The sequence below is a fragment of the Oncorhynchus clarkii genome, chromosome 29 (assembly GCF_045791955.1).
Source record: "Oncorhynchus clarkii lewisi isolate Uvic-CL-2024 chromosome 29, UVic_Ocla_1.0, whole genome shotgun sequence".
Lineage (NCBI taxonomy): Eukaryota > Metazoa > Chordata > Actinopteri > Salmoniformes > Salmonidae > Oncorhynchus > Oncorhynchus clarkii.
The window spans coordinates 40,324,673-40,350,565 of NC_092175.1; the positions used below are offsets into that span (position 1 = coordinate 40,324,673).

The 25,893-nt window shown below is 40.8% G+C and overlaps 1 protein-coding gene across 1 annotated transcript in view; it reads right to left on the bottom strand.

Annotated features, from left to right (window-relative positions):
* LOC139388376 (doublecortin-like kinase 1a) overlaps positions 1 to 25,893 on the bottom strand; it is a 276,508-nt gene that overhangs the window by 52,484 nt on the left and 198,131 nt on the right. The window contains exon 6 of the mRNA XM_071134993.1: positions 194 to 291. Within this exon, the coding sequence (XP_070991094.1) occupies positions 194 to 291 (98 nt within the window). The remainder of the gene's footprint in view (positions 1 to 193; positions 292 to 25,893) is intronic.

Genomic DNA, 25,893 nt, shown 5'->3' on the forward strand with positions numbered 1-25,893 from the left:
GCCCTTCTGTAACTCTAAGGATTGTGGGATTTGTAGTTTCTCCGTTCTCTAGTGACTCTAGGCTGTAGACTGGGCCTTGTTGTTTTCCTGAGAACATAGAAGAGGTGTGTTATAGAGAATGGGGAGGGGGGGGGGGGGTCTGTCTGTCTCTCTTTCTGTCTGTATGTCTGTCTGTCTGTGTGTGTTGTCTTACCCTGCGTGGTCTGAGGTCTGAAGCAGGGCCGGAAGGGGAGGGGCTTGGAGATTTCCCCGAGCCAGGAGTGGACAGCTGACTGGTCGGATTCCCGTTCACTAGAGAGAGAGAGAGATCTTGACAATGGGTTATTTTGACACTTGGTTATTGTTGTTACTGTTGTCCCGTTGACCATTTTGATGCTCATTTTTATATTGTAAATATCCAAAATAAGCTTTGGCAATATGTACATTGTTACGTCATGCCAATAAAGCAAATTGAATTGAATTGAGAGAAAGAGAGAGACAACGAGAGAGACAAAGAGAGAGACAAAGAGAGAGACAAAGAGAGAGACAGAGACAAAGAGAGAGACAAAGACAGAGACAAAGAGAGAGACAAAGAGAGAGACAAAGACAGAGACAAAGACAGAGACAAAGAGAGAGACAAAGAGAGAGACAAAGACAGAGACAAAGAGAGAGACAAAGACAGAGACAAAGAGAGAGACAAAGAGAGAGACAAAGACAGAGACAAAGACAGAGACAAAGAGAGAGACAAAGACAGAGACAAAGAGAGAGACAAAGAGAGAGACAAAGACAGAGACAAAGACAGAGACAAAGAGAGAGACAAAGACAGAGATAAAGAGAGAGACAAAAACAGAGACAAAGACAGAGACAAAGACAGAGACAAAGAGAGAGACAAAGAGAGAGACAAAGACAGAGACAAAGAGAGAGACAAAAACAGAGACAAAGACAGAGACAAAGAGAGAGACAAAAACAGAGACAAAGACAGAGACAAAGAGAGAGACAAAGAGAGAGACAAAGACAGAGACAAAGAGAGAGACAAAAACAGAGACAAAGACAGAGACAAAGACAGAGACAAAGAGAGAGACAAAGACAGAGACAAAGAGAGAGACAAAGAGAGAGACAAAGACAGAGACAAAGAGAGCGACAAATAGAGAGACAAAGACAGAGACAAAGAGAGAGACAAAGACAGAGACAAAGAGAGAGACAAAGACAGAGACAAAGAGAGAGACAAAGACAGAGACAAAGACAGAGACAAAGAGAGAGACAAAGACAGAGACAAAGAGAGAGACAAAGAGAGAGACAAAGACAGAGACAAAGAGAGAGACAAAGACAGAGACAAAGAGAGAGACAAAGAGAGAGACAAAGAGAGAGACAAAGACAGAGACAAAGACAGAGACAAAGAGAGAGACAAAGACAGAGACAAAGAGAGAGACAAAGAGAGAGACAAAGAGAGAGACAAAGACAGAGACAAAGACAGAGACAAAGAGAGAGACAAAGACAGAGACAAAGAGAGACAAAGAGAGAGACAAATACAGAGACAAAGAGAGAGACAAAGACAGAGACAAAGAGAGAGACAAAGAGAGAGACAAAGACAGAGACAAAGACAGAGACAAAGAGAGAGACAAAGACACAGAGAGAGAAATGGAAAGTAGTTGAACAAGAGAAGGGTGTAAAGGAGAGAGGATGGATTGAGAGAAGTGGGTAGCAGGAACGAATAGAGAGAAAGAAGAGAGGAGAGACAGAAATCAAGTTAGTGGGTGAATTAATAGTTTAAAAAAGCAGCAGTATTTTCTCCTTTATTTGTGTCTGTCTCTGAACAACTTACTCACTCTCCCTTCATATCCACAGAAATGAGATGTGTCTGTCTCTGAACAACTTACTCACTCTCCCTTCATATCCACAGAAATGAGATGTGTCTGTCTCTGAACAACTTACTCACTCTCCCTTCATATCCACAGAAATGAGATGTGTCTGTCTCTGAACAACTTACTCACTCTCCCTTCATATCCACAGAAATGAGATGTGTCTGTCTCTGAACAACTTACTCACTCTCCTTTCAAATCCACAGAAATGAGATGTGTCTGTCTCTGAACAACTTACTCACTCTCCCTTCATATCCACAGAAATGAGATGTGTCTGTCTCTGAACTTACTCACTCTCCCTTCATATCCACAGAAATTAGATGTGTCTGTCTCTGAACTTACTCACTCTCCCTTCATATCCACAGAAATGAGATGTGTCTGTCTCTGAACAACTTACTCACTCTCCCTTCATATCCACAGAAATGAGATGTGTCTGTCTCTGAACAACTTACTCACTCTCCCTTCATATCCACAGAGATGAGATGTGTCTGTCTCTGAACAACTTAATCACTCTCCCTTCATATCCACAGAAATGAGAAGAGGAGGAGGAGAAGAGGAGGATAAGAGGTGGTGGACAAAAGGAGGAGGTGGAAGAGAAAGGGAGGAGGAGGAATAGAAAGGGAGGAGGAGGAATAGAAAGGGAGGAGGAGGAATAGAAACCCACAAAACTGATCCTTCATTCAGTCAAAAAATAAACCCATCTTGTGTCAATACAACTTGTTTTACTAGACCACCTCACACCTGCCTGCCTGGTGTCAACGAATAGGAAGTTCACAACGGTGGCGTGATATAACTGGCGCTGTAACAGTAGCAGTATCAGAGACAGCCACAGCTCTTTTCAATCTGCTGCCGTCACTTTCAAAGCAGAAGATCTGAACACTTTTACCAGACATTGGTTCACGTGATAGAAAAAGCTTTGGAGAAAAAAAAAAAACGTTTTGGCAACGTAAAAGAAAGCAAGCGTTTCTTATTGGACAGTTGACACAAATTTCAGCCCGTTTGCCTCGGTTTTATTTAGTGAATACAACCCTGTCCCCAATGGAGGCTGGTGGGAGGAGGTATAGGAGGACGGGCTTATTGGAATGGCAGGAATGGAATAAATGGAACGGAGTTTCTAATATTTTCTGGGATTCCTGAGGAGGCATCCTATAATCTGGAGGGGGCGATCAGAGAGCTCATGCAATCCGTCTCGCAACTTCCTAGAGACTGTAAACAAGGTGGCTTTCCACCGAGTGCACAGACTTGGAACTCTGGTTTTTCAATGATGTTAAAGGTAATTATGATGCAACTATAATGGTGATACGATATGGATTATAATTATCATCATGAATATTAAGGCTATACACACACTACGTGTTACACACAGAGACACTCAACCATGCAAATAGTTATTATTAACCTGGCCAATTATAGTCTTACTCTTATCCAGACATCGTACTAACACTCTCCCTAAATCACATCCAATATCATACACATCAACCTACTCAGATTTACTACACACATAATATCTTGTCTTAATTGTCTAACATCTGTGGCATTGGCTCACAGTCAAACAGGCAAGGGAATAAAACAAATATTGCTAGAACACATTTCTTGAATTCTAAATATCAGACATTTGAAATCTCTAATTATGACCTGTCATAGTACCTCTTATCGCAGTGACTTTACAAGCACTAATTATGGTAAATTTAGACTGAGAACAGTATCTAGTTATAGTAAGGGGCGAAATAACAATAGCCAGTTATAATTGTAACTATTTAGCAGATTATTTAAAAAAAAGAAGATCAGTCTTTACGCGGCTAAAAGAAAATGAATATAACATATACTGTTTACAGGAAACTTAATAGATCTTTAGATGAAATTCCGTGGAAAAAGGGAATGAGGTGGTGAAATAATTTTCTGTCATGGACAAAGGAACTCAAAAGGTGTAATCATGTTAATTAACAGAAATTGAGATCTGAGTGTGAAAATAGTCAAGAATGATTCACAAGGAAGGTGGATCTTTTTGAATATGAAAGTGGATGAAAAAGACATTTAGCTCATTAATCTAAATGGTCTAAATCAGGATGATCCACACTCCTTCGAAAATATTTATACCAATTTATTGAATTTACAGGCAACAAATGAACAAATCATTATGGTAGGAGACTATAACACAGTGTTAAGTACCTCAATGGACCGTAAAGGTCATCAATCTACAAACTATCATCACCGTGCCCTTAACTGTGACATGCTTAACACCCCGGCCATCCTACAATCTAAACTTGATGCCCTCAATCTCACACAAATGATCAATGAACCCACCAGGTACAACCCCAAATCCATAAATACGGGCACCCTCATAGATATCATCCTAACCAACTTGCCCTCCAAATACACCTCTGCTGTCTTCAACCAGGATCTCAGCAATCGCTGCCTCATTGCCTGCATCCGTAATGGGTCTGCGATCAAATAGCCACCCCTCATCACTGTCAAACGCTCCCTGAAACACTTCAGCAAGCAGGCCTTTCTAATCGACCTGACCCGGGTATCCTGGAAGGATATTGACCTCATCCCGTCAGTAGAGGATGCCTGGTTATTCTTTAAAAATGCCTTCCTCTCCATCTTAAATAAGCATGCCCAATTCAATTTTTTTTTAACCAGGAACAGATATAGCCCTTGGTTCTCTCCAGACCTGACTGCCCTTGAACAGCACAAAAATATCCTGTGGCGTACTGCATTAGCATTGAACAGCCCCCGTGATATGCAACATTTCAGGGAAGTTAGGAACAAATATACACAGGCAGTTAGGAAGCTAAGGCTAGCTTTTTCAAACAGAAATGTGCATCCTGAAGCACAAACCATAAAAGTTCACTGTAAAGTCCATGGAGAATAAGATCACCTCCTCCCAGCTTCCCACTGCACTGAGGCAAGGAAACACTGTTACCACCGATAAATCCACAATAATTGAGAATTTCAAAAAGCTTTTTCTATGGCTGGCCATGCTTTCCACCTAGCTACTCCTACCCCGGTCAACAGCCCTGCGCCCCCCACAGCAACTCGCCCAAACCTCGCCGACTTCTCCTTCACCCAAATCCAGATAGCTGATGTTCTGAAAGAGCTGCAAAATCTGGACCCCTACAAAGCAGTCGAGCTAGACAATCTGGACCCTCTCTTTCTAAAATTATCTGCCGAAATTGTTGCAACCCCTATTACTATCCTGTTCGCATAAATTGGAAAGCTTCTGCGGTCGTCCCCCTCTTCAAAGGGGGAGACACTCTAGACCCAAACTGCTACAGACCTATATCTATTCTACCCTGCCTTTCCAAGGTCTTTGAAAGCCAAGTTAACAAACAGATTACCGACCATTTTGAATCTCACCGTACCTTTTCCACTATGCAATCTGGTTTCAGAGCTGGTCATGGGTGCACCTTATCGACGTTCAAGGTCCTAAACGATATCATAACCACCATCGATAAGAGACATTACTGTGCAGCCGTATTCATTGACCTGGCTAAGGCTTTCGACTCTGTCAATCACAACATTCTTATTGGCAGACTCAACAACCTTGGTTTCTCAAAAGACTGCCTCGCCTGGTTCACCAACTACTTCTCAGATAGAGTTCAGTATGTCAAATCGGAGGGCCTGTTGTCCGGACCTCTGGCAGTCTCTATGGGGGTTCAATTCTCGGGCCGACTCTTTTCTCTGTTTTCATAAATGATGTCGCTCTTGCTGCTGGTGATTCTTTGATCCACCTCTAAGCAGACGACACCATTTTGTATACCTCTGGCCCTTCTTTGTGTTAAATAACCTCCAGATGAGCTTCAATGCCATCCAACTCTCCTTCTGTGGCCTCCAACTGCTCTTAAATGCTAGTAAAACTAAATGCATGCTCTTCAACAGATCGCTGCCCGCACCTGCCCAGCATCACAACTCTGGACGGTTCTGACTTAGAATATGTGGACAAATACAAATGGTTAGACTGTAAACTCTCCTTCCTGATTCACATTAAACATCTCCAAACCAAAATTACATCTAGAATCGCCTTAATATTTCGCAACAAAGCTTCCTTCACTCATGCTGCCAAACATACCCTCGTAAAACTGACCATCCTACCGATCCTCGACTTCAGTGATGTCATTTACAAAATAGCCTCCAAAATTCTACTCAACAAATTGGATGCAGTCTATCACAGTGCCATCCGTTTTGTCACCAAAGCCCCATATACTACCCACCACTGCGATCTGTATGCTCTCGTTGGCTGGCCCTCGCTTCATACTCGTCGCCAAACCCACTTGCTCCAGGTCATCTACAAGTCTCTTCTAGGTAAAGCCCCGCCTTATCTCAGCTCACTGGTCACCATAGCAGCACCCACCCGTAGCACGCACTCCAGCAGGTATATCTCACTGGTCACTCCCAAAGCCAATTCTTCCTTTGGCCGCCTCTCCTTCCAGTTCTCTGCTTCCAATGACTGGAACGAACTGCAAAAATCGCTGAAGCTGAGACTCTTTCCTCCCTCACTAACTTTAAGCACCAGCTGTCACAGCAGCTCACAGATCACTGCACCTGTACATACAGTGCCTTGCGAAAGTATTCGGCCCCATTGAACTTTGCGACCTTTTGCCACATTTCAGGCTTCAAACATAAACATATAAAACTGTATTTTTTTGTGAAGAATCAACAACAAGTGGGACACAATCATGAAGTGGAACGACATTTATTGGATATTTCAAACTTTTTTAACAAATCAAAAACTGAAAAATTGGGCGTGCAAAATTATTCAGCCCCCTTAAGTTAATACTTTGTAGCGCCACCTTTTGCTGCGATTACAGCTGTAAGTCGCTTGGGGTATGTCTCTATCAGTTTTGCACATCGAGAGACTGAAATTTTTTCCCATTCCTCCTTGCAAAACAGCTCGAGCTCAGTGAGGTTGGATGGAAAGCATTTGTGAACAGCAGTTTTCAGTTCTTTCCACAGATTCTCGATTGGATTCAGGTCTGGACTTTGACTTGGCCATTCTAACACCTGGATATGTTTATTTTTGAACCATTCCATTGTAGATTTTGCTTTATGTTTTGGATCATTGTCTTGTTGGAAGACAAATCTCTGTCCCAGTCTCAGGTCTTTTGCAGACTCCATCAGGTTTTCTTCCAGAATGGTCCTGTATTTGGCTCCATCCATCTTCCCATCAATTTTAACCATCTTCCCTGTCCCTGCTGAAGAAAAGCAGGCCCAAACCATGATGCTGCCACCACCATGTTTGACAGTGGGGATGGTGTGTTCAGCTGTGTTGCTTTTACGCCAAACATAACGTTTTGCATTGTTGCCAAAAAGTTCAATTTTGGTTTCATCTGACCAGAGCACCTTCTTCCACATGTTTGGTGTGTCTCCCAGGTGGCTTGTGGCAAACTTTAAACTACACTTTTTATGGATATCTTTAAGAAATGGCTTTCTTCTTGCCACTCTTCCATAAAGGCCAGATTTGTGCAATATACGACTGATTGTTGTCCTATGGACAGAGTCTCCCACCTCAGCTGTAGATCTCTGCAGTTCATCCAGAGTGATCATGGGCCTCTTGGCTGCATCTCTTATCAGTCTTCTCCTTGTATGAGCTGAAAGTTTAGAGGGACGGCCAGGTCTTGGTAGATTTGCAGTGGTCTGATACTCCTTCCATTTCAATATTATCGCTGGCACAGTGCTCCTTGGGATGTTTAAAGCTTGGGAAATCTTTTTGTATCCAAATCCGGCTTTAAACTTCTTCACAACAGTATCTCGGACCTGCCTGGTGTGTTCCTTGTTCTTCATGATGCTCTCTGCGCTTTTAACGGACCTCTGAGACTATCACAGTGCAGGTGCATTTATACAGAGACTTGATTACACACAGGCGGATTGTATTTATCATCATTAGTCATTTAGGTCAACATTGGATCATTCAGAGATCCTCACTGAACTTCTGGAGAGAGTTTGCTGCACTGAAAGTAAAGGGGCTGAATAATTTTGCATGCCCAATTTTTCAGTTTTGATTTGTTAAAAAAGTTTGAAATATCCAATAAATGTAATTCCGCTTCATGATTGTGTCCCACTTGTTGTTGATTCTTCACAAACAAATACAGTTTTATATCTTTATGTTTGAAGCCTGAAATGTGGCACTGTAGCTCATCTGTAAATAGCCCATCCAATCTACCTCATCCCCATACTCTATTTATTTATTTATCTTGCTCCTTTGCACCCCAGTATCTCTACTTGCACATTCATCTTCTGCACATCCTACCATTCCAGTGTTGAATTGCTTTATTGTAATTGCATGGCCAATTTATTGCCTTACCTCTCTTATCCTACCTCATTTGCACATGTGTATAGATTGTTCTACTGTATTATTGACTGTATGTTTGTTTTACTCCATGTGTAACTCTGTGTTGTTGTATGTGTCGAACTGCAACGCTTTATCTTGACCAGGTCGCAGTTGCAAATGAGAACTTGTTCTCAACTTGCCTACCTGGTTAAATAAAGGTGAAATAAAAAATACAAAAATAATTATAAAAGGAAATAACAAATATTATGGGAACATTAGAAATAGTGGATATTTGGAGATTAAAACACACAGACCTAATGAGATATACATGGAGGAGACTTAATCAAGCTAGTCGTCTTGACAACTTTCTTGTCTCTTTCTTTCTTGCATCAAAGGTTAAAAAGGTTTTAATAGGAGACAGAATGTGATCGGATCATCATTTAATTGGCATATACATCTTGTGTATAGATTTTTCTACTGTAACTCTTATATGGCCTTATTGGCTACATAATTCGTATTAAATTTCCACATGGACGGGGATATTGGAAATGTAATCAAAGTTGACTGGAGGACAATTTATTTTTAACTAGCGTCACGGTCTTTGTGCAAATAAAGAAGAATATATCCTTATCATGCTGCGCCTTGGTCTCATCGTTATGACGAACGTGACAAAACAGCAGAAATAGGAAAGTATACCAGTTTCATTTGAGGACAGAGATTTTTGATGTACCGATTCCATGGCACAGGGTGTATGAGTTGATATATAAAACCACGTAAGATTCAAGACTTTGTGCTTTTCAGCTAAAATTATCATATAGAATTCTTGCCACCAACAATTTTAAGACTATTTAAAAGGACCTCTATGGACTTGGTTTCTTTCTGCCGGCCTGGTTTCCTGGGTCATGACAGAGCAAACATGGAAAACAAGGTTTGTGTTATTTTAAAACCAGTTAATTAAAGCAGTTTAGTCGTTCTCTAAAACTATCTAGAATGATCCAATCTATAGCTAGCTAACAAAACGACTAATGTTAGCTTGACATAGCTAGATAGCTAGCTAACAAAACGACTAACGTTAGCTTGACATAGCTAGATAGCTAGCTAACATTAGATAGGTTGATGCAATCATGAGGCCAGCAGCTAACATGAACCGTTTTGACTCACTGAATAAATATGTTTGGCTAAAGAATAAAGGATAAAAGATAAAGAAGATGAAACTAGTAGTATCAGCAGTAGCAGTAGTAGTAGCAGCAGTAGTGGTAGTAGTAAATACAGCAGCAGTAGTAGTATTAGCAGTACTAGTAGTATTAGCAGTAGTAGCGTAGTAAATTGAAGCCAAACTCAGAATGAACTCATCACAACACAGACCTGAGTGAGAAACCAGGATCTAACTAAGACTGCTCTCTCTTATTAAAAATATTGTGAGAAAATGTGTCATTTCCTGTCTCGCCGTTTCATGTCCATGACAATCTGTCCAAGAGAGATTACAGGTGGATTCACTTGTCAGTCACAGTGGTCTCCTAGCTACAGCGTACAGAGAGCCTAATCAACAACTATGTTTGGTTGCACCAGCACCTCGTTGTTTGACTCTGCCATAGAATTAGGAATTAGAATACACATTTAATAGGATCTCTATGGACTCTGCACTTGGTTTCTTTCTGCCGGCCTGGTTTCCTGGGTCATGACAGAGCAAACATGGAAAACAAGATTTGTGTTATTTTATAACCAGTTAATTAAAGCAGTTTAGTCGTTCTCTAAAACTATCTAGAATGATCCAATCTATAGCTAGCGCACAAAACAACTAACGTAAGCTCGACATAGCCTAGCTAGCTAGATAGCTAGCTAACATTAGATAGGTTGATGGAATGATGCAGTCAGCAGTTAACGTTAATAGTTTTGACTCACTGAATAAATATGTTTGGCTAAAGATTAAAGGATAAGGATGAAAGTAGCAGTAGCAGTAGTAATAGCAGTAGCAGCAGTAGTAGTAGAAAGAATAGCAGTAGTATTATTATTAGTAGTAATAGTAGTAGTAGAAAGAGTAGTAGTAGTAGTAGTAGCAGTAGTAGCAGTAGTAATAGCAGTAGCAGTAGTAGTAGTAGAAATAATAGTAGTATTATTAGTAGTAGCAGTAGTAGTAGAAATAATCTTAGTAATAGCAGTAGTAGCAGTAGTAGTAGAAAGAATAGTAGTAGTAGCAGTAGTAGTAGTAAAAAGAATAGTATTATTATTATTATTAGTAGTAGTAGTAGTATAAAGAATAGTAGTAATAGTAGTAGCAGTAGTAGCAGTAGTAAAAGCAGTAGCAGTAGTAGTAGCAGAAAGAATAGTAGCAGTAGTAGTAGTAGTAGTAGTAAAATAGTAATAGCAGTAGAGGTAGTAGTATTAGCAGTAGCAGTAGTAGTAGTAGAAAGAATAGTAGTATTAGTAGCAGTAGTAGTTGTAGAAAGATTAGTAGTAATAGCAGTAGCAGTAGTAGCAGTAGTAGTAGTAGTAGAAAGAATAGTAGTAGTAGTAGTAGCAGTAGTAATAGCAGTAGCAGTAGTAGAAAGAATAGTAGTATTAGTAGTAGTAGCAGAAGTAGTAGTATAAATAATAGTAGTAGCAGTAGTAGCAGTAGTAATAGCAGTAGCAGTAGTAGTAGTAGTAGTAGTAACAGTAGTAGTAGCAGTAGTAGTAGCAGCAGTAATAGCAGTAGTAGCAGTAGTAGTAGTAGAAAGAATAGTAGTATTAGTAGCAGTAGTAGTTGTAGTAAGATTAGTAGTAATAGCAGTAGCAGTAGTAGCAGTAGTAGTAGTAGTAGAAAGAATAGTAGTAGTAGTAGTAGCAGTAGTAATAGCAGTAGCAGTAGTAGAAAGAATAGTAGTATTAGTAGTAGTAGCAGAAGTAGTAGTATAAATAATAGTAGTAGCAGTAGTAGCAGTAGTAATAGCAGTAGCAGTAGTAGTAGTAGTAGTAGTAACAGTAGTAGTAGCAGTAGTAGTAGCAGCAGTAATAGCAGTAGTAGCAGTAGAAGTAGTAGAAAGAATAGTAGTCTTAGTAGTAGTAGTAGAAAGAATAGTAGTAGTAGCAGTAGTAGTAGTAGAAAGAATAGTAGTAGTAGTAGTAGTAGTAGTAGTAATAGCAGTAGTAGTAGCAGTAGTAGTACTAGAAAGAATAGTAGTAGTAGTAGTAGTAGTAGTAGTAGCAGTAGTAATAGCAGTAGTAGTAGTAGCAGAAAGAATAGTAGTATTAGTAGTAGTAGCAGTAGTAGTAGTATTAGTAGTAGAAAGAATAATAGTAATAGCAGTAATAGTAGTAGTAGAAAGAATAGTAGTATTATTAGTAGCAGTAGTAGTAGCAGTAGTAGAAAGAATAGTAGTATTAGTAGTAGTAGCAGAAGTAGTAGTATAAATAATAGTAGTAGCAGTAGTAGCAGTAGTAATAGAAGTAGCAGTAGTAGTAGTAGAAAGAATAGTAGTATTAGTAGTAGTAGCAGTAGTAGTAGCAGTAGTAGTGGCAGCAGTAATAGCAGTAGTAGCAGTAGAAAGAATAGTAGTAGTAGTAGTAGTAGTAGTAGTAGTAGTAGTAGTAGTAGTAGTAATAGCAGTAGTAGTAGTAGTAGTAGCAGTAGTAATAGCAGTAGTAGTAGTAGTAGAAAGAATAGTAGTATTAATAGTAGTAGCAGTAGTAGTAGTATAAATAATAGCAGTATATAGTAGTAGTAGAAAGAATAGTAGTATTATTAGTAGTAGCAGTAGTAGAAAGAATAGTAGTAACAGCAGCAGTACTAGTAATAGTAGTAGTAGCAGCAACAGTACTAGTAATAATAGTAGTAACAGCAGCAGTGCTAGTAATAGTAGTAGTAGCAGCAACAGTACTAGTAATAATAGTAGTAACAGCAGCAGTACTAGTAATAGTAGTAGTAGCACCAACAGTACTAGTAATAATAGTAGTAACAGCAGCAGTGCTAGTAATAGTAGTAGTAGCACCAACAGTACTAGTAATAATAGTAGTAACAGCAGCAGTACTAGTAATAGTAGTAGTAACAGCAGCAGTACTAGTAATAGTAGTAGTAACAGCAACAGTACTAGTAATAGTAGTAGTAACAGCAGCAGTACTAGTAGTAGCAGTAGCACCAACAGTACTAGTAATAATAGTAGTAACAGCAGCAGTGCTAGTAATAGTAGTAGTAGCAGCAACAGTACTAGTAATAATAGTAGTAACAGCAGCAGTACTAGTAATAGTAGTAGTAGCACCAACAGTACTAGTAATAATAGTAGTAACAGCAGCAGTGCTAGTAATAGTAGTAGTAGCACCAACAGTACTAGTAATAATAGTAGTAACAGCAGCAGTACTAGTAATAGTAGTAGTAACAGCAGCAGTACTAGTAATAGTAGTAGTAACAGCAGCAGTACTAGTAGTAGTAGTAGCACCAACAGTACTAGTAATAATAGTAGTAACAGCAGCAGTACTAGTAATAGTAGTAGTAACAGCAGCAGTACTAGTAATAGTAGTAGTAACAGCAGCAGTACTAGTAGTAGCAGTAGCACCAACAGTACTAGTAATAATAGTAGTAACAGCAGCAGTACTAGTAGTAGCAGTAGCACCAACAGTACTAGTAATAATAGTAGTAACAGCAGCAGTACTAGTAATAGCAGTAACAGCAGCAGTACTAGTAATAGTAGTAGTAGCAGCAACAGTACTAGTAATAATAGTAGTAGTAGCAGCAGCAGTACTAGTAGTAGTAGTAGCACCAACAGTACTAGTAATAATAGTAGTAACAGCAGCAGTACTAGTAATAATAGTAGTAACAGCAGCAGTACTAGTAATAGCAGTAACAGCAGCAGTACTAGTAATAGTAGTAGTAGCAGCAACAGTACTAGTAATAGCAGTAACAGCAGCAGTACTAGTAATAGTAGTAGTAACAGCAGCAGTACTAGTAATAGTAGTAGTAACAGCAGCAGTACTAGTAATAGCAGTAACAGCAGCAGTACTAGTAATAGTAGTAACAGCAGCAGTGCTAGTAGTAGTAGTACTAGTAGTAGCAGCAGCAGTAGAGTAGTAAATTGAAGCCAAACTCTGAGGGAGAAACCATCTAACTAACACTGCTCTCTGTTATTAAAATTATTTTCGAGAACATTTGTCATTTCCTGTCTCACAGCTTCATGTCCATGAGAATGTCCTAGAAAGATGACATTCTCTGTGAAGATCCTCTCGCTGCCTCTCCCCCCTCTCTCCTACATCTCTCTGTAGATGTTCTCTCTATGATGATGTCCTTCCTGAACCAAGCCCATCATCTCCTTAGCCTGGTATGCTAGTCAAATGTATTTATAATCAAATGTATTTATAAAGCCCTTTTTACATCAGCAAATGTCACAAAGTGATATACAGAAACCCAGTCTAAGACCTCTATCAATGTCAGAATCTTGTCTCCATCTCCTTCCTTACTGTCCCCTCTACCCCTGAGCAAGTCCCCTCTACCCCTGAGCAAGTCCCCTCTACCCCTGAGCAAGCCGCCCCTCCCCACTCTCTCCCCTAAACCAAACACCTCTCTCCTTAAGATCCCAAACCCGGCCTGTCTCCCAAATCTCCCATCTCTCCCCCTAAACATAACCCATCTCACAGGGCCATGGACTAGTTCAGTTCAACTGATTTTTTTTTCAGGATTCAAGTCAAGAAGACCTCACTGGGGATAAGGTCTCAGAGCCACAGAGCCCGATATCACTTGTCCTCCTCACCTGTGGCAAATATATTTTTCATAAACGCCCATTGGCTACACACAACCTACTTGAACACTAACTAGCTAGCCTCTTCTAATGTCTCAGTTTGTGGATACCAACATTGTAACAGTCTCTTTCCAGTATTGGACGTTGCTATTGTGTAGACTACACACCAATTTAAATGTTAAATGCACAGAGCGGCTCCATTGATGAAATCCATCTTCACCATTACGCACACCGTAGACCCAGCTCTAAACATTACGCAATGAAGGAGCACATTCTGTCTTTCTCTCAGCGTCACTCATCCTACTCGAATATCCAATTACATTGTATTATAATCTACTAACGGTTACAACCATAAATCACATTTCATTACGAATCCATCCTCGATTGTAGAGGAACTATATGGGAACATATTCGAGGAGAGAACGGTAAACCGTCGCGGCATAATTTCGCTCAATTGTCAGTTAAAATGTCAACAAAAGGATATGAGATCAAATTTAAGCAAGCCCTACCTTCGACTTCAAGCATGATAAAAACACAGTGTTATTCCAAAAAAAATGAGAGAGGAGCGAGGGAGAAAAGGAGAGAGAGAGCGGCACTTTCTGAGCACTCTGTGCTAACAGCTCCGTTAATAATTATATTGAATGGGAGAGAGAGCAGAGCGCGCGGTATACTACACATTACAGAGCGATCATAGGCGGTAGGGCTGCTTGCGTATACAATGACGTGCACCAGGACCAGTGTGGCAAGTGCTGCGGTGGAGAGAGAAAGATGAAGAGAAAGAGCGAGAGAGATGCAGAGAGAGAGAGATGCAGAGAGAGAGCGAGAGAAAGATGAAGAGAGAGAGCGAGAGAGATGAAGAGAGAGAGAGCGAGAGAGAGAGAGATGCAGAGAGAGAGAGATGCAGAGAGAGAGAGGAGAAACAGGGAAAGAGATCTAATTTATAAAATAAATAAAAAACAGAAATATCACATTTACATAAGCATTCAGATCCTTTACTCAGCACTTTGTTGAAGCACCTTTGGCAGCAGTTACAGCCTTGAGTTTTCTTGGGTATGTTGCTACAAGTTTGGCACACCTGTATTTGGGGAGTTTCTCACATTCTTCTCTGCAGATCCTCTCAAGCTCTGTCAATTTGAATGGGGAGCGTTGCTGCACAGCTATTTTCAGGTCTCTCCAGAGATGTTCGATCAGGTTCAAGTTAAGGCTCAGGCTGAGCCACTCAAGGACATTCAGAGACCTGTCCAAACGTAAAGGGTAGTGGGTTTGAATCCCATGGGGAAGGCCAGTATGAAAAAGACAATATGAAAACGTATGCACTCACTACTGTAAGTAGATGATGGTTATCCTTCTGGAAGGTTCTCCCATCTCCACAGAGCAACTCTAGAGCACTGTCAGAATGACCATCAGGTTCTTGGTCACCTGTCTGACCAAGGCCCTTCTCCCCTGATTTCTCAGTTTGGCCGGGTGGCCAGCTCTAGGAAGAGTCTTGGTGGTTCCAAACTTCATCCGTTTAATAATGACAGAGGACACTGTGTTCTTGGGGACTTTCAATGTGTTGGTACCCTTCCCCAGATCTGTGCATCGACACAATCCTGTCTCAAAGCTCTGAAGGACAATTCCTTCGACCTCATGGCTTGGTTTTTGCTTTGACATGCACTGTCAACTGTGGGACCTTACAGTCGAAGTCGGAAGTTTACATACACCTCAGCCAAATACATTTAAACTCAGTTTTTCACAATTCCTGACATTTAATCCTTGTAAAAAATGCCCTGTCTTAGGTCAGTTAGGATCACCACTTTATTTTAAGAATATGAAATGTCAGAATAATAGTAGAGAGAATGATTTATTTCAGCTTTTATTTCTTTCATCACATTCGCAGTGGGTCAGAGGTTTACATACACTCAATTAGTATTTGGTAGCATTGCCTTTAAATTGTTTAACTTGGGTCAAACGTTTCGGTTAGCCTTCCACAAGCTTCCCACAATAAGTTGGGTGAATTTTGGTCCATTCCGCATGACAGAGCTGGTGTAACTGAGTCAGATTTGGAGGCCTCCTTGCTTGCATACACTTTTTCAGTTCTGTCCACAAATTTTCTATGGGATTGAGGTCAGGGCTTTGTGATGGCTACTCCAATACCTTGACTTTGTTGTCCTTAAGCCATTTTGCCACAACTTTGGAAGTATGCTTGGGGTCATTGTCCATTTGGAAGACCCATTTGCGACCAAGCTGACCAAGCTGACTGATGTCTTGAGATGTTGCTTCAATATATTCACATCATTTTCCGTACTCATGAAGCCATCTATTTTGTGAAGCGCACCAGTCCCTCCTGCAGCAAACCACCCCCACAACATGATGCTGCCACCCCCGTGCTTTACGGTTGGGATGGTGTTCTTCGGCTTGCAAGCCTCCCCGTTTTTCCTCCAAACATAGCAATGGTCATTATGGCCAAACAGTTCTATTTTTGTTTCATCAGACCAGAGGACATTTCTCCAAAAAGTACGATCTTTGTTCCCATGTGCAAACCGTAGCCTGACTTTTTTATGGCGGTTTTGGAGCAGTGGCTTCTTCCTTGCCAAGCGACGTTTCAGGTTATGTCGATATAGGAGTATACGTTTATACGTAGTTTTACTATAGATATAGATACTTTTGTACCTGTTTCCTCCAGCATCTCCACAAGGTCATTTTCTGTTGTTCTGGGATTGATTTGCACTTTTCGCCCCAAAGTACGTTCATCTCTAGGAGACAGAAGGCGTCTCCTTCCTGAGCGGTATGACGGCTGCTTGGTCCAATGGTGTTTATACTTGCGTACTATTGTTTGTACAGATGAATGTGGTACCTTCAGGCGTTTGGAAATTGCTCTCAAGGATGAACCAGACATGTGGAGGTCTACAATGTTTTTATGAGGTCTTGGCTAATATCTTTTGATTTTCCCATGATGTCAAGCAAAGAGGCACTGAGTTTGAAGGTAGGCCTTGAAATACATCCACAGGTACAACTCCAATTGACTCAAATTATGTCAATTAGCCTATCAGAAACTTCTAAAGCTATGACATAATTTTCTAGAATTTTCCAAGCTGTTTAAAGGCATAGTCAGCTTAGTGTATGTAAACTTCTGACCCACTGGAATTGTGATACAGTGAATTATAAGTTAAATAATCTGTCTGTAAACAATTGTTGAAAAAATGACTTGTGTCATGCACAAAGTAGATGTCCTAACCAACTTGCAAAAACTATAGTTTTTTTAACAAGACATTTGTGGAGTGGTTGAAAAACGAGTTTTAATGGCTCCAACCTAAGTGTATGTAAACTTCCAACTGTATATAGACAGGTGTGTGCCTTTCCAAATAATTTCCAATTACCACAGGTGGACTCCAATCAAGTTGTAGAAACATCTCAAAGATGATCAATGGAAACAGGATGCACCTGAGCTCCATTTAGAGTCTCATCGAAAGGGTCTGCATATTTATTTCATTAATGTATTTCTGTTTTTCACTTTTAATACATTTGCAAACATTTCATCAAAACCTGTTTTGATACTCACGTTGCCCCTAGTGGACATTATTGAAGGCATCTCCCTACTAGATGGTAGTAGGTGCTCACATTGCCCCTAGTGGACAGTATTGAAGGCATCTCCCTACTAGATGGTAGTAGGTGCTCACATTGCCCCTAGTGGACAGTATTGAAGGCATCTCCCTACTAGATGGTAGTAGGTGCTCACATTGCCCCTAGTGGACAGTATTGAAGGCATCTCCCTACTAGATGGTAGTAGGTGCTCACATTGCCCCTAGTGGACAGTATTGAAGGCATCTCCCTACTAGATGGTAGTAGGTGCTCACATTGCCCCTAGTGGACAGTATTGAAGGCATCTCCCTACTAGATGGTAGTAGGTGCTCACATTGCCCCTAGTGGACAGTATTGAAGGCATCTCCCTACTAGATGGTAGTAGGTGCTCACATTGCCCCTAGTGGACAGTATTGAAGGCATCTCCCTACTAGATGGTAGTAGGTGCTCACATTGCCCCTAGTGGACAGTATTGAAGGCATCTCCCTACTAGATGGTAGTAGGTGCTCACATTGCCACTAGTGGACATTATTGAAGGCATCTCCCTACTAGATGGTAGTAGGTGCTCACATTGCCACTAGTGGACATTATTGAAGGCATCTCCCTACTAGATGGTAGTAGGTGCTCACATTGCCACTAGTGGACATTATTGAAGGCATCTCCCTACTAGATGGTAGTAGGTGCTCACATTGCCACTAGTGGACATTATTGAAGGCATCTCCCTACTAGATGGTAGTAGGTGCTCACCTTGCCCCTAGTGGACATTATTGAAGGCATCTCCCTACTAGATGGTAATATGTGCTCACGTTGCCCCTAGTGGACATTATTGAAGGCATCTCCCTACTAGATGGTAATATGTGCTCACGTTGCCACTAGTGGCTGGTATTTAAGACATCTCCCTACTAGATGGTAATATGTGCTCACGTTGCCAGTAGTGGACATTATTGAAGGCATCTCCCTACTAGATGGTAATATGTGCTCACGTTGCCACTAGTGGACATTATTGAAGGCATCTCCCTACTAGATGGTAGTAGGTGCTCACATTGCCCCTAGTGGACATTATTGAAGGCATCTCCCTACTAGATGGTAATATGTGCTCACGTTGCCACTAGTGGCTGGTATTTAAGACATCTCCCTACTAGATGCTAGTAGGTGCTCACCTTGCCCCTAGTGGACAGTATTGAAGGCATCTCCCTACTAGATGGTAATATATGCTCACGTTGCCCCTAGTGGACAGTATTGAAGGCATCTCCCTACTAGATGGTAATATGTGCTCATGTTGCCCCTAGTGGACAGTATTGAAGGCATCTCCCTACTAGATGGTAGTAGGTGCTCACATTGCCCCTAGTGGACAGCATTGAAGGCATCTCCCTACTAGATGGTAGTAGGTGCTCACATTGCCCCTAGTGGACAGTATTGAAGGCATCTCCCTACTAGATGGTAGTAGGTGCTCACGTTGCCCCTGGTGGACGGTATTGAAGGCATCTCCCTACTAGATGGTAATATGTGCTCACGTTGCCCCTAGTGGCTGGTATTGAAGGCATCTCCCTACTAGACGGTAATATGTGCTCACATTGCCCCTAGTGGACAGTATTGAAGGCACCTCCCTACTAGATGGTAATATGTGCTCACGTTGCCACTAGTGGCCGGTATTGAAGGCATCTCCCTACTAGATGGTATTAGGTGCTCACATTGCCCCTAGCGTTCGGTATTGAAGACATCTCCTGATGTCCTGGGGACCTGGACAAACGTTGAATACTAAAGTCTATCTAGTGTTACCTCACTGCACTGATGCTCTTTTACCAAGAGCAGACTCTGATTCAGAGGGGTCGCGTTAAATGCGGAAGTCACATTTCAGTTGAAGGCATTCAGTTGTTCAGCTGACTAGGTATTCCCCTTTCCCTTTCCCAGACAATTCCTCTCTCCTATCCTCTCCTTTCCTCTCCTCTCCTCTACCCTCTTCTCCTCTACCCTACCCTCTCCTCTCTACCCTCTCCTCTCCTCTCCTCTCCTCTTCTCTTCTCTTTTCCTCTCCTCTCCTCTCCTCTCCTCTCCTCTCCTCTCCTCTCCTCTCCTCTCCTCTCCTCTCCTCTCCTCTCCTCTACCCTCCTCTACCCTCTCCTCTCCCCTCTCCTTTAGCATAATGACCACACTACTCATTTCAGAGTGTAACAGTGTGGTATGATAATATTATTGTAATAATGGTAATAATGACTGTTGGCAAAGGCTTGTGTCTGAAGTGATGAATAACACTATCTAACACCATCTGCAGTCTCTGTTAACTTTACACTGTATGATGCAGAGTAGTGATGTGCAGTTCACAAACGATTCTTTCTTTATGAACGACTCTTTTTACTGTCCAGTTATTTGTTTGTTCCTGCTGTAGGATTTACTGAGGCCAGCAGGTCAAACAAAGAACTGGACAGTAAAAAGAGTCGTTCAAAAAAGAAAGAATCGTTCGTGAACTGCACATCACTACACTTCTTTTTTGAACGACTCTTTTTACTGTCCAGTTATTTGTTTGTTCCTGCTGTAGGATTTATTGTGGCCAGCAGGTCAAACAAAGAACTGGACAGTAAAAAGAGTCGTTCAAAAAAGAAAGAATCGTTCGTGAACTGCACATCACTACACTTCTTTTTTGAACGACTCTTTTTACTGTCCAGTTATTTGTTTGTTCCTGCTGTAGGATTTACTGAGGCCAGCAGGTGAAACAAAGAACTGGACAGTAAAAAAAGAGTCGTTCAAAAAAGAAGAGTAGTGATGTGCAGTTCACAAACGATTCTTTCTTTTTTGAACGACTCTTTTTTTACTGTCCAGTTCTTTGTTTGACCTGCTGGCCTCAGTAAATCCTACAGCAGGTTTAATACGGGCTAAATACAGACACAAACTGTAGTATGTGCGAGCAGGAAAACAGATCATGCTGCAGGCATTATACAGAAGACATGTTTAATTACTGCAGTGGACTAAATCAGGGTCACACACAGTGTTTCTTGGCAGTCTTAAACAAATCTACTTGGAAACAAAAGTAAACACCTCACACACATGGTTATGGGCAACAACAAAAAAAGAAGACCCCGTTAGTTACCATGTCAGATATAGAGTTGAAATGTATTACATTTTGAGTTTGCGGCTCAATATTACACTTTATATACATCACAAAAAAATGAAATAAAATGAAACCGTTTAACATAGAAATAGTGAATTTTCGTCCATTTTTTTTTTTTACAACCGAGCGCACCTCCATTCTCATCGACGGGGCTGTAGTGGAGCAGGTTGAGAGCTTCAAGTTCCTTGGTGTCAACATCACCAACGAACTATCATGGTCCAAACACACAACGACAGTTGTGAAGAGGGCACGACAAAGCTTATTCCCCCTCAGGAAACTTAACCTGTTGGATCTCTAGGGGCGCTATTTCATTTTTGGATAAAAAACGTTCCCGTTTTAAGCGCGATATTTTGTCACGAAAAGATGCTCGACTATGCATATTCTTGACAGTTTTTGAAAGAAAACACTCTGAAGTTTCAGAATCTGCAAATATATTGTCTGTAAGTGCCCCAGAACTCATTCTACAGGCGAAACCAAGATGATGCGTCAAGCAGGAAATGAGCAGAATCTCTGAAGCTCTGTTTTCCATTTTCTCCTTATATGGCTGTGATTGCGCAAGGAATGAGCCTACACTTTCTGTCGTTTCCCCAAGGTGTTTACAGCATTGTGACGTATTTGTAGGCATATCATTGGAAGATTGACCATAAGAGACTACATTTTCCAAGTGTCCGCCTGGTGTCCTGCGTGGAATTCGGTGCGCAAACGCCAGCTGCTTGTACTTTTCCATTTGATTGAGGGGAGAAACCATGCTTCCACGAACGATATATCATTGAAGAGATATGTGAAAAACACCTTGAGGATTGATTCTAAACAACGTTTGCCATGTTTTCATTCGATATTATGGAGTTAATTTGGAAAAAAGTTCGCGTTTTGAGGACTGAATTTTCGTTTTTTTTTTGGTAGCCAAATGTGATGTACAAAACGGAGCTATTTCTAATACACAAAGAATCTTTTTTGGAAAAACTGAGCATCTGCTATCTAACTGAGAGTCTCCTCATTGAAAACATCCGAAGTTCTTCAAAGGTAAATGATTTTATTTGAAGGCTTTTATGTTTTTGTTGAAATCTTGCGTGCTGGATGCTAACGCTAATGCTAACGCTAAATGCTACGCTAGCTAGCCACTTTTACACAAATGCTTGTTTTCCTATGGTTGAGAAGAATATTTTGAAAATCTGAGATGACAGTGTTGTTTACAAAAGGCTAAGCTTGAGAGATGGCATATTTATTTCATTTCATTTGCGATTTTCATGAATAGTTAACGTTGCGTTATGGTAATGAGCTTAGGTCTGTAAATAGAATCCCGGATCCGGGTTTGGTCGACGCAACAGGTTAAAAGATTTGGCATGGGTCCTCAGATCCTCAAAGTTCTACAGCTGCACCATCGAGAGCATCCTGACCGGTTTCATCACTGCCTGGTATGGCAACTGCTCGGCCACCGACCGCAAGGCAATACAGAGGGTAGTGTGTACGGCCAGGTACATCACTGGGGCTAAGCTTCCTGACTTCCAGGACCTCTACACCAGGCATAGTCGGAGGAAGGCCCTAAAAATTGCCAAAGACTCCAGCCACCCCAGTCATAGACTGTTCTCTCTGCTACCGCACGGCAAGTGGTACCAGAGCTCCAAGTCTAGTCATAGACTATTCTCTCTGCTATCGCACGGCAAGCGGTACCGGAGCGCCAAATCTAGGTCCAAGAGGATTCTCAACAGCTTCTACCCCCAAGCCATAAGACTCCTGAACAGGTAATCAAATGCCTACCCAGACTATTTGCATTGCCCCCCTCTTTTATGCTGCTGCTACTCTCTGTTATTATCTATGCACAGTCACTTTAATAACTCTACCTACATGTACATATTACCTCAATTACCTTGACTAACCTGTTTCCCCGCACATTGACTCTGTACCATAACACCCTGTATATAGCCTCCACAATGACTCTGTACCGTAATACCCTGTATATAGCCTCCACATTGACTCTGTACTGGTACCCTCTGTATATAGCCTCCACATTGAATCTGTACTGGTACCCTCTGTATATAGCCTCCACATGGACTCTGTACTGGTACCCCCTGTATATAGCGTACACATTGACTCTGTACTGGTACCCCCTGTATATAGCCTCCACATTGACTCTGTACTGGTACCCCCTGTATATAGTCTCCACATGGACTCTGTACCGTAATACCCTGTATATAGCCTCCACATTGACTCTGTACTGGTACCCCCTGTATATAGCCTCCACATTGACTCTGTACTGGTACCCCCTGTATATAGCCTCGTTACAGTTATTTTATTGTTGCTCTTTAATGTTTTGATATGTTTCTATTTTCTATTTGTTATTTATTTTTTTTTGACTTCAGTTTATTTCATTAAATACTTTCTTAACACATATTTTTCTTAAAACTGCATTGTTGGTTAAGGGCTTGTAAGTAAGCATTTCACTGTAAGGTCTACTACACCTGTTGTATTCAGCATTTCACTGTAAGATCCATACCTGTTGAATTTGGCGCATGTGACAAATATAAATTGGATTTTTTTATTTGATTTAAAGTATGAGAGTAAAAAACTTAAATTACATTTTGGGGGAAAAAAGTGAAACTCAGATCCATCATTCACTGAATCACAAAACACACTGATCTTGCCAACAACTTTTAATTATTTTTTCACTGGATGGAAAATTACTGAGTATAATAGCGGACAATATTGACACTCCTATTTGCCCTATTTTTATTTAAGCCTACTGGAAAGTGTGTGCCCCCAGGCAGGGCTGTAAAGTACTTAAACCTCTTGAGTGTAGGGGGCAGTATTTTGATGTTTGGATGAAAAACGTTCCCAAAGTAAATGGCCTATTTCTCAGGACCAGATGCTAGAATGTGCATATAATTGACAGATTAGGATAGAAAACACTCTAAAGTTTCCAAAACTGTCAAAATATTGTCTGTGAGTATAACAGAACTGATATTGCAGGCGAAACCCTGAGAAAAATCAAACCAGGAAGTGGCTTCTATTTTGAAAACTCCATGTTCCATAGCCTCCCATTGCTCCATTTAAAGGGATATCAACCATATTCCTTTTCTTATTGCTTCCTCAAGGTGTCAACAGTCTTCAGACATAGTTTCAGGCTTTTATTTAGAAAAATGAGCAGGAACGATAACATCGCGTCAAGTGGTCACATGAGTTTTGCTCGCGCAACAGTATTTGGACAGCATTGTTTTTCCCTCTCCTACTGTGAAAGACATTTGCGGTTGATATATTATCGATTTTATATTTTAAAAACAACCTGAAGATTGATTACAAAAAATGTTTGACATGTTTCTGTGGACATTACGGATATTATTTGGAATTTGTCTGCGTTGTCGTGACCGCTCTTTCCTGTGGATTTCTGAACATAATGCGCCAAAAAACGGAGGTATTTTGGATATAACAATCATCTTTATGGAACAAACGGAACATTTGTTGTGTAACTGGGAGTCTCGTGAGTGAAAACATCCGAAGATCATCAAAGGTAAACGATTAATTTGATTGCTTTTCTGATTTTCGTGACCAAGCTACCTGATGCTAAGTGTACTTAATGTTTTACCGTGCGATCGATAAATTTACACAAACGCTTGGATTGCTTTCGCTGTAAAGCATCATTTCAAAATCTGAGTCAACAGGTGGATTAACAAAAGGCTAAACTGTGTTTTGCAATAGTGCACTTGTGATTTCATGAATATAAATATTTATAGTAATATTATTTGACTGAGGCGCTATGCTATTCAGCGGTTGCTGATGACAATTATCCCGCTTAAGGGATGGGTAGCGTCAAATTAACAAAGAGCTGCAGTCAGTTTCAGAATGGGTGGCAATGAATAAGTCAGTACTAAATATTTTCAAAACTAAAAGCATTGTATTTGGGACAAATCATTAACTAAACTCTAAACTTCAACTAAATATTTGATACAACAGTAGCTAAGATGGGGAGAAGTCTGTCTATAATAAAGCGCTACTCTGCCTTCTTAACAGCACTATCAACAAGGCAGGTCCTACAGGGCCTAGTTTCTGCCTTCTTAACAGCACTATCAACAAGGCAGATCCTACAGGGCCTAGTTTCTGCCTTCTTAACAGCACTATCAACAAGGCAGATCCTACAGGACCTAGTTTCTGCCTTCTTAACAGCACTATCAACAAGGCAGGTCCTACAGGGCCTAGTTTCTGCCTTCTTAACAACACTATCAACAAGGCAGGTCCTACAGGGCCTAGTGTCTGCCTTCTTAACAGCACTATCAACAAGGCAGGTCTTTCAGACCCTAGTTTTGCTGCACCTATTCAGTTTGTGGTCAGGTACACAAAAAGGGACTTAGGAAAATTGTAATTTGTTCAGAATAGGCCCACACGGATGTACACAGAGAGCTAATATTAATAATATGCAAGTCAATCTCTCCTGGCTCAAAGAGAAGGAGGGATTGACTTCATCACTACCTGTATTTATGAGTGGAATTGACATGTTGAATGCACCGAGCTGTCTGTCTAAACTACTGGCACACAGCTCAGACACCCATGCATACACCACAAGACATGCCACCAGAGGTCTCTTCACAGTCCTCAAGTCCAGAACAGACTATGGGAGGCACACAGTACCTCATAGAGCCATGACTACATGGAACTCTATTCCACATCAAGTAACTGATGCAAGCAGTAAAATCAGATTTAAAAAACGTATAAAAATAACACCTTCTTGAACATCAGGGACTGTGAAGTAACATAGACACAGACACATGCATACAAACACAAACGATAACATACACACTATATACACACGTACACATGGATTTAGTACTGTAGATAGGTGGTAGTGGTGGAGTAGGGCACACAGTGTGTTGTGAAATCTGTGAATGTATTGTAATGTTCTTAAAATTGTAAAAACTGCCTTAATTTTGCTGGACCCCAGGAAGAGTAGCTGCTGCCTTGGCAGACACAAATGTAATGTAATTAATTATTGAACATTATCGATGGATCAGAACCAGAACAAACACAGCCTGCATCTACAAAGTCCAGAAGGAATTGTTTGGCTGGCTGCTGCAGAAAGATATTGTTTATCGCTCTCACGCATGGCAGTCAACCAATTGCATTCCACCAAGATTTGTTTGGAATCTAGTCCAGTTGCGACCGCAACTAGACCTCGTTTCAAAAGGTATCAAGAAATAATCTTATTTGTATGCCTAGCAGTCACAAATGAACAGTCGTGGCCAAAGGTTTTGAGAATGACACAACTATTAATTTTCACAAAGTTTGCTGCTTCAGTGTCTTTAGATATTTTTGTCAGATGTTACTATGGAATACTGAAGTATAATTACAAGCATTTCATAAGTGTCAAAGTCTTTTATTGACAATTACATGAAGTTGATGCAAAGAGTCAATATTTGTTGACCC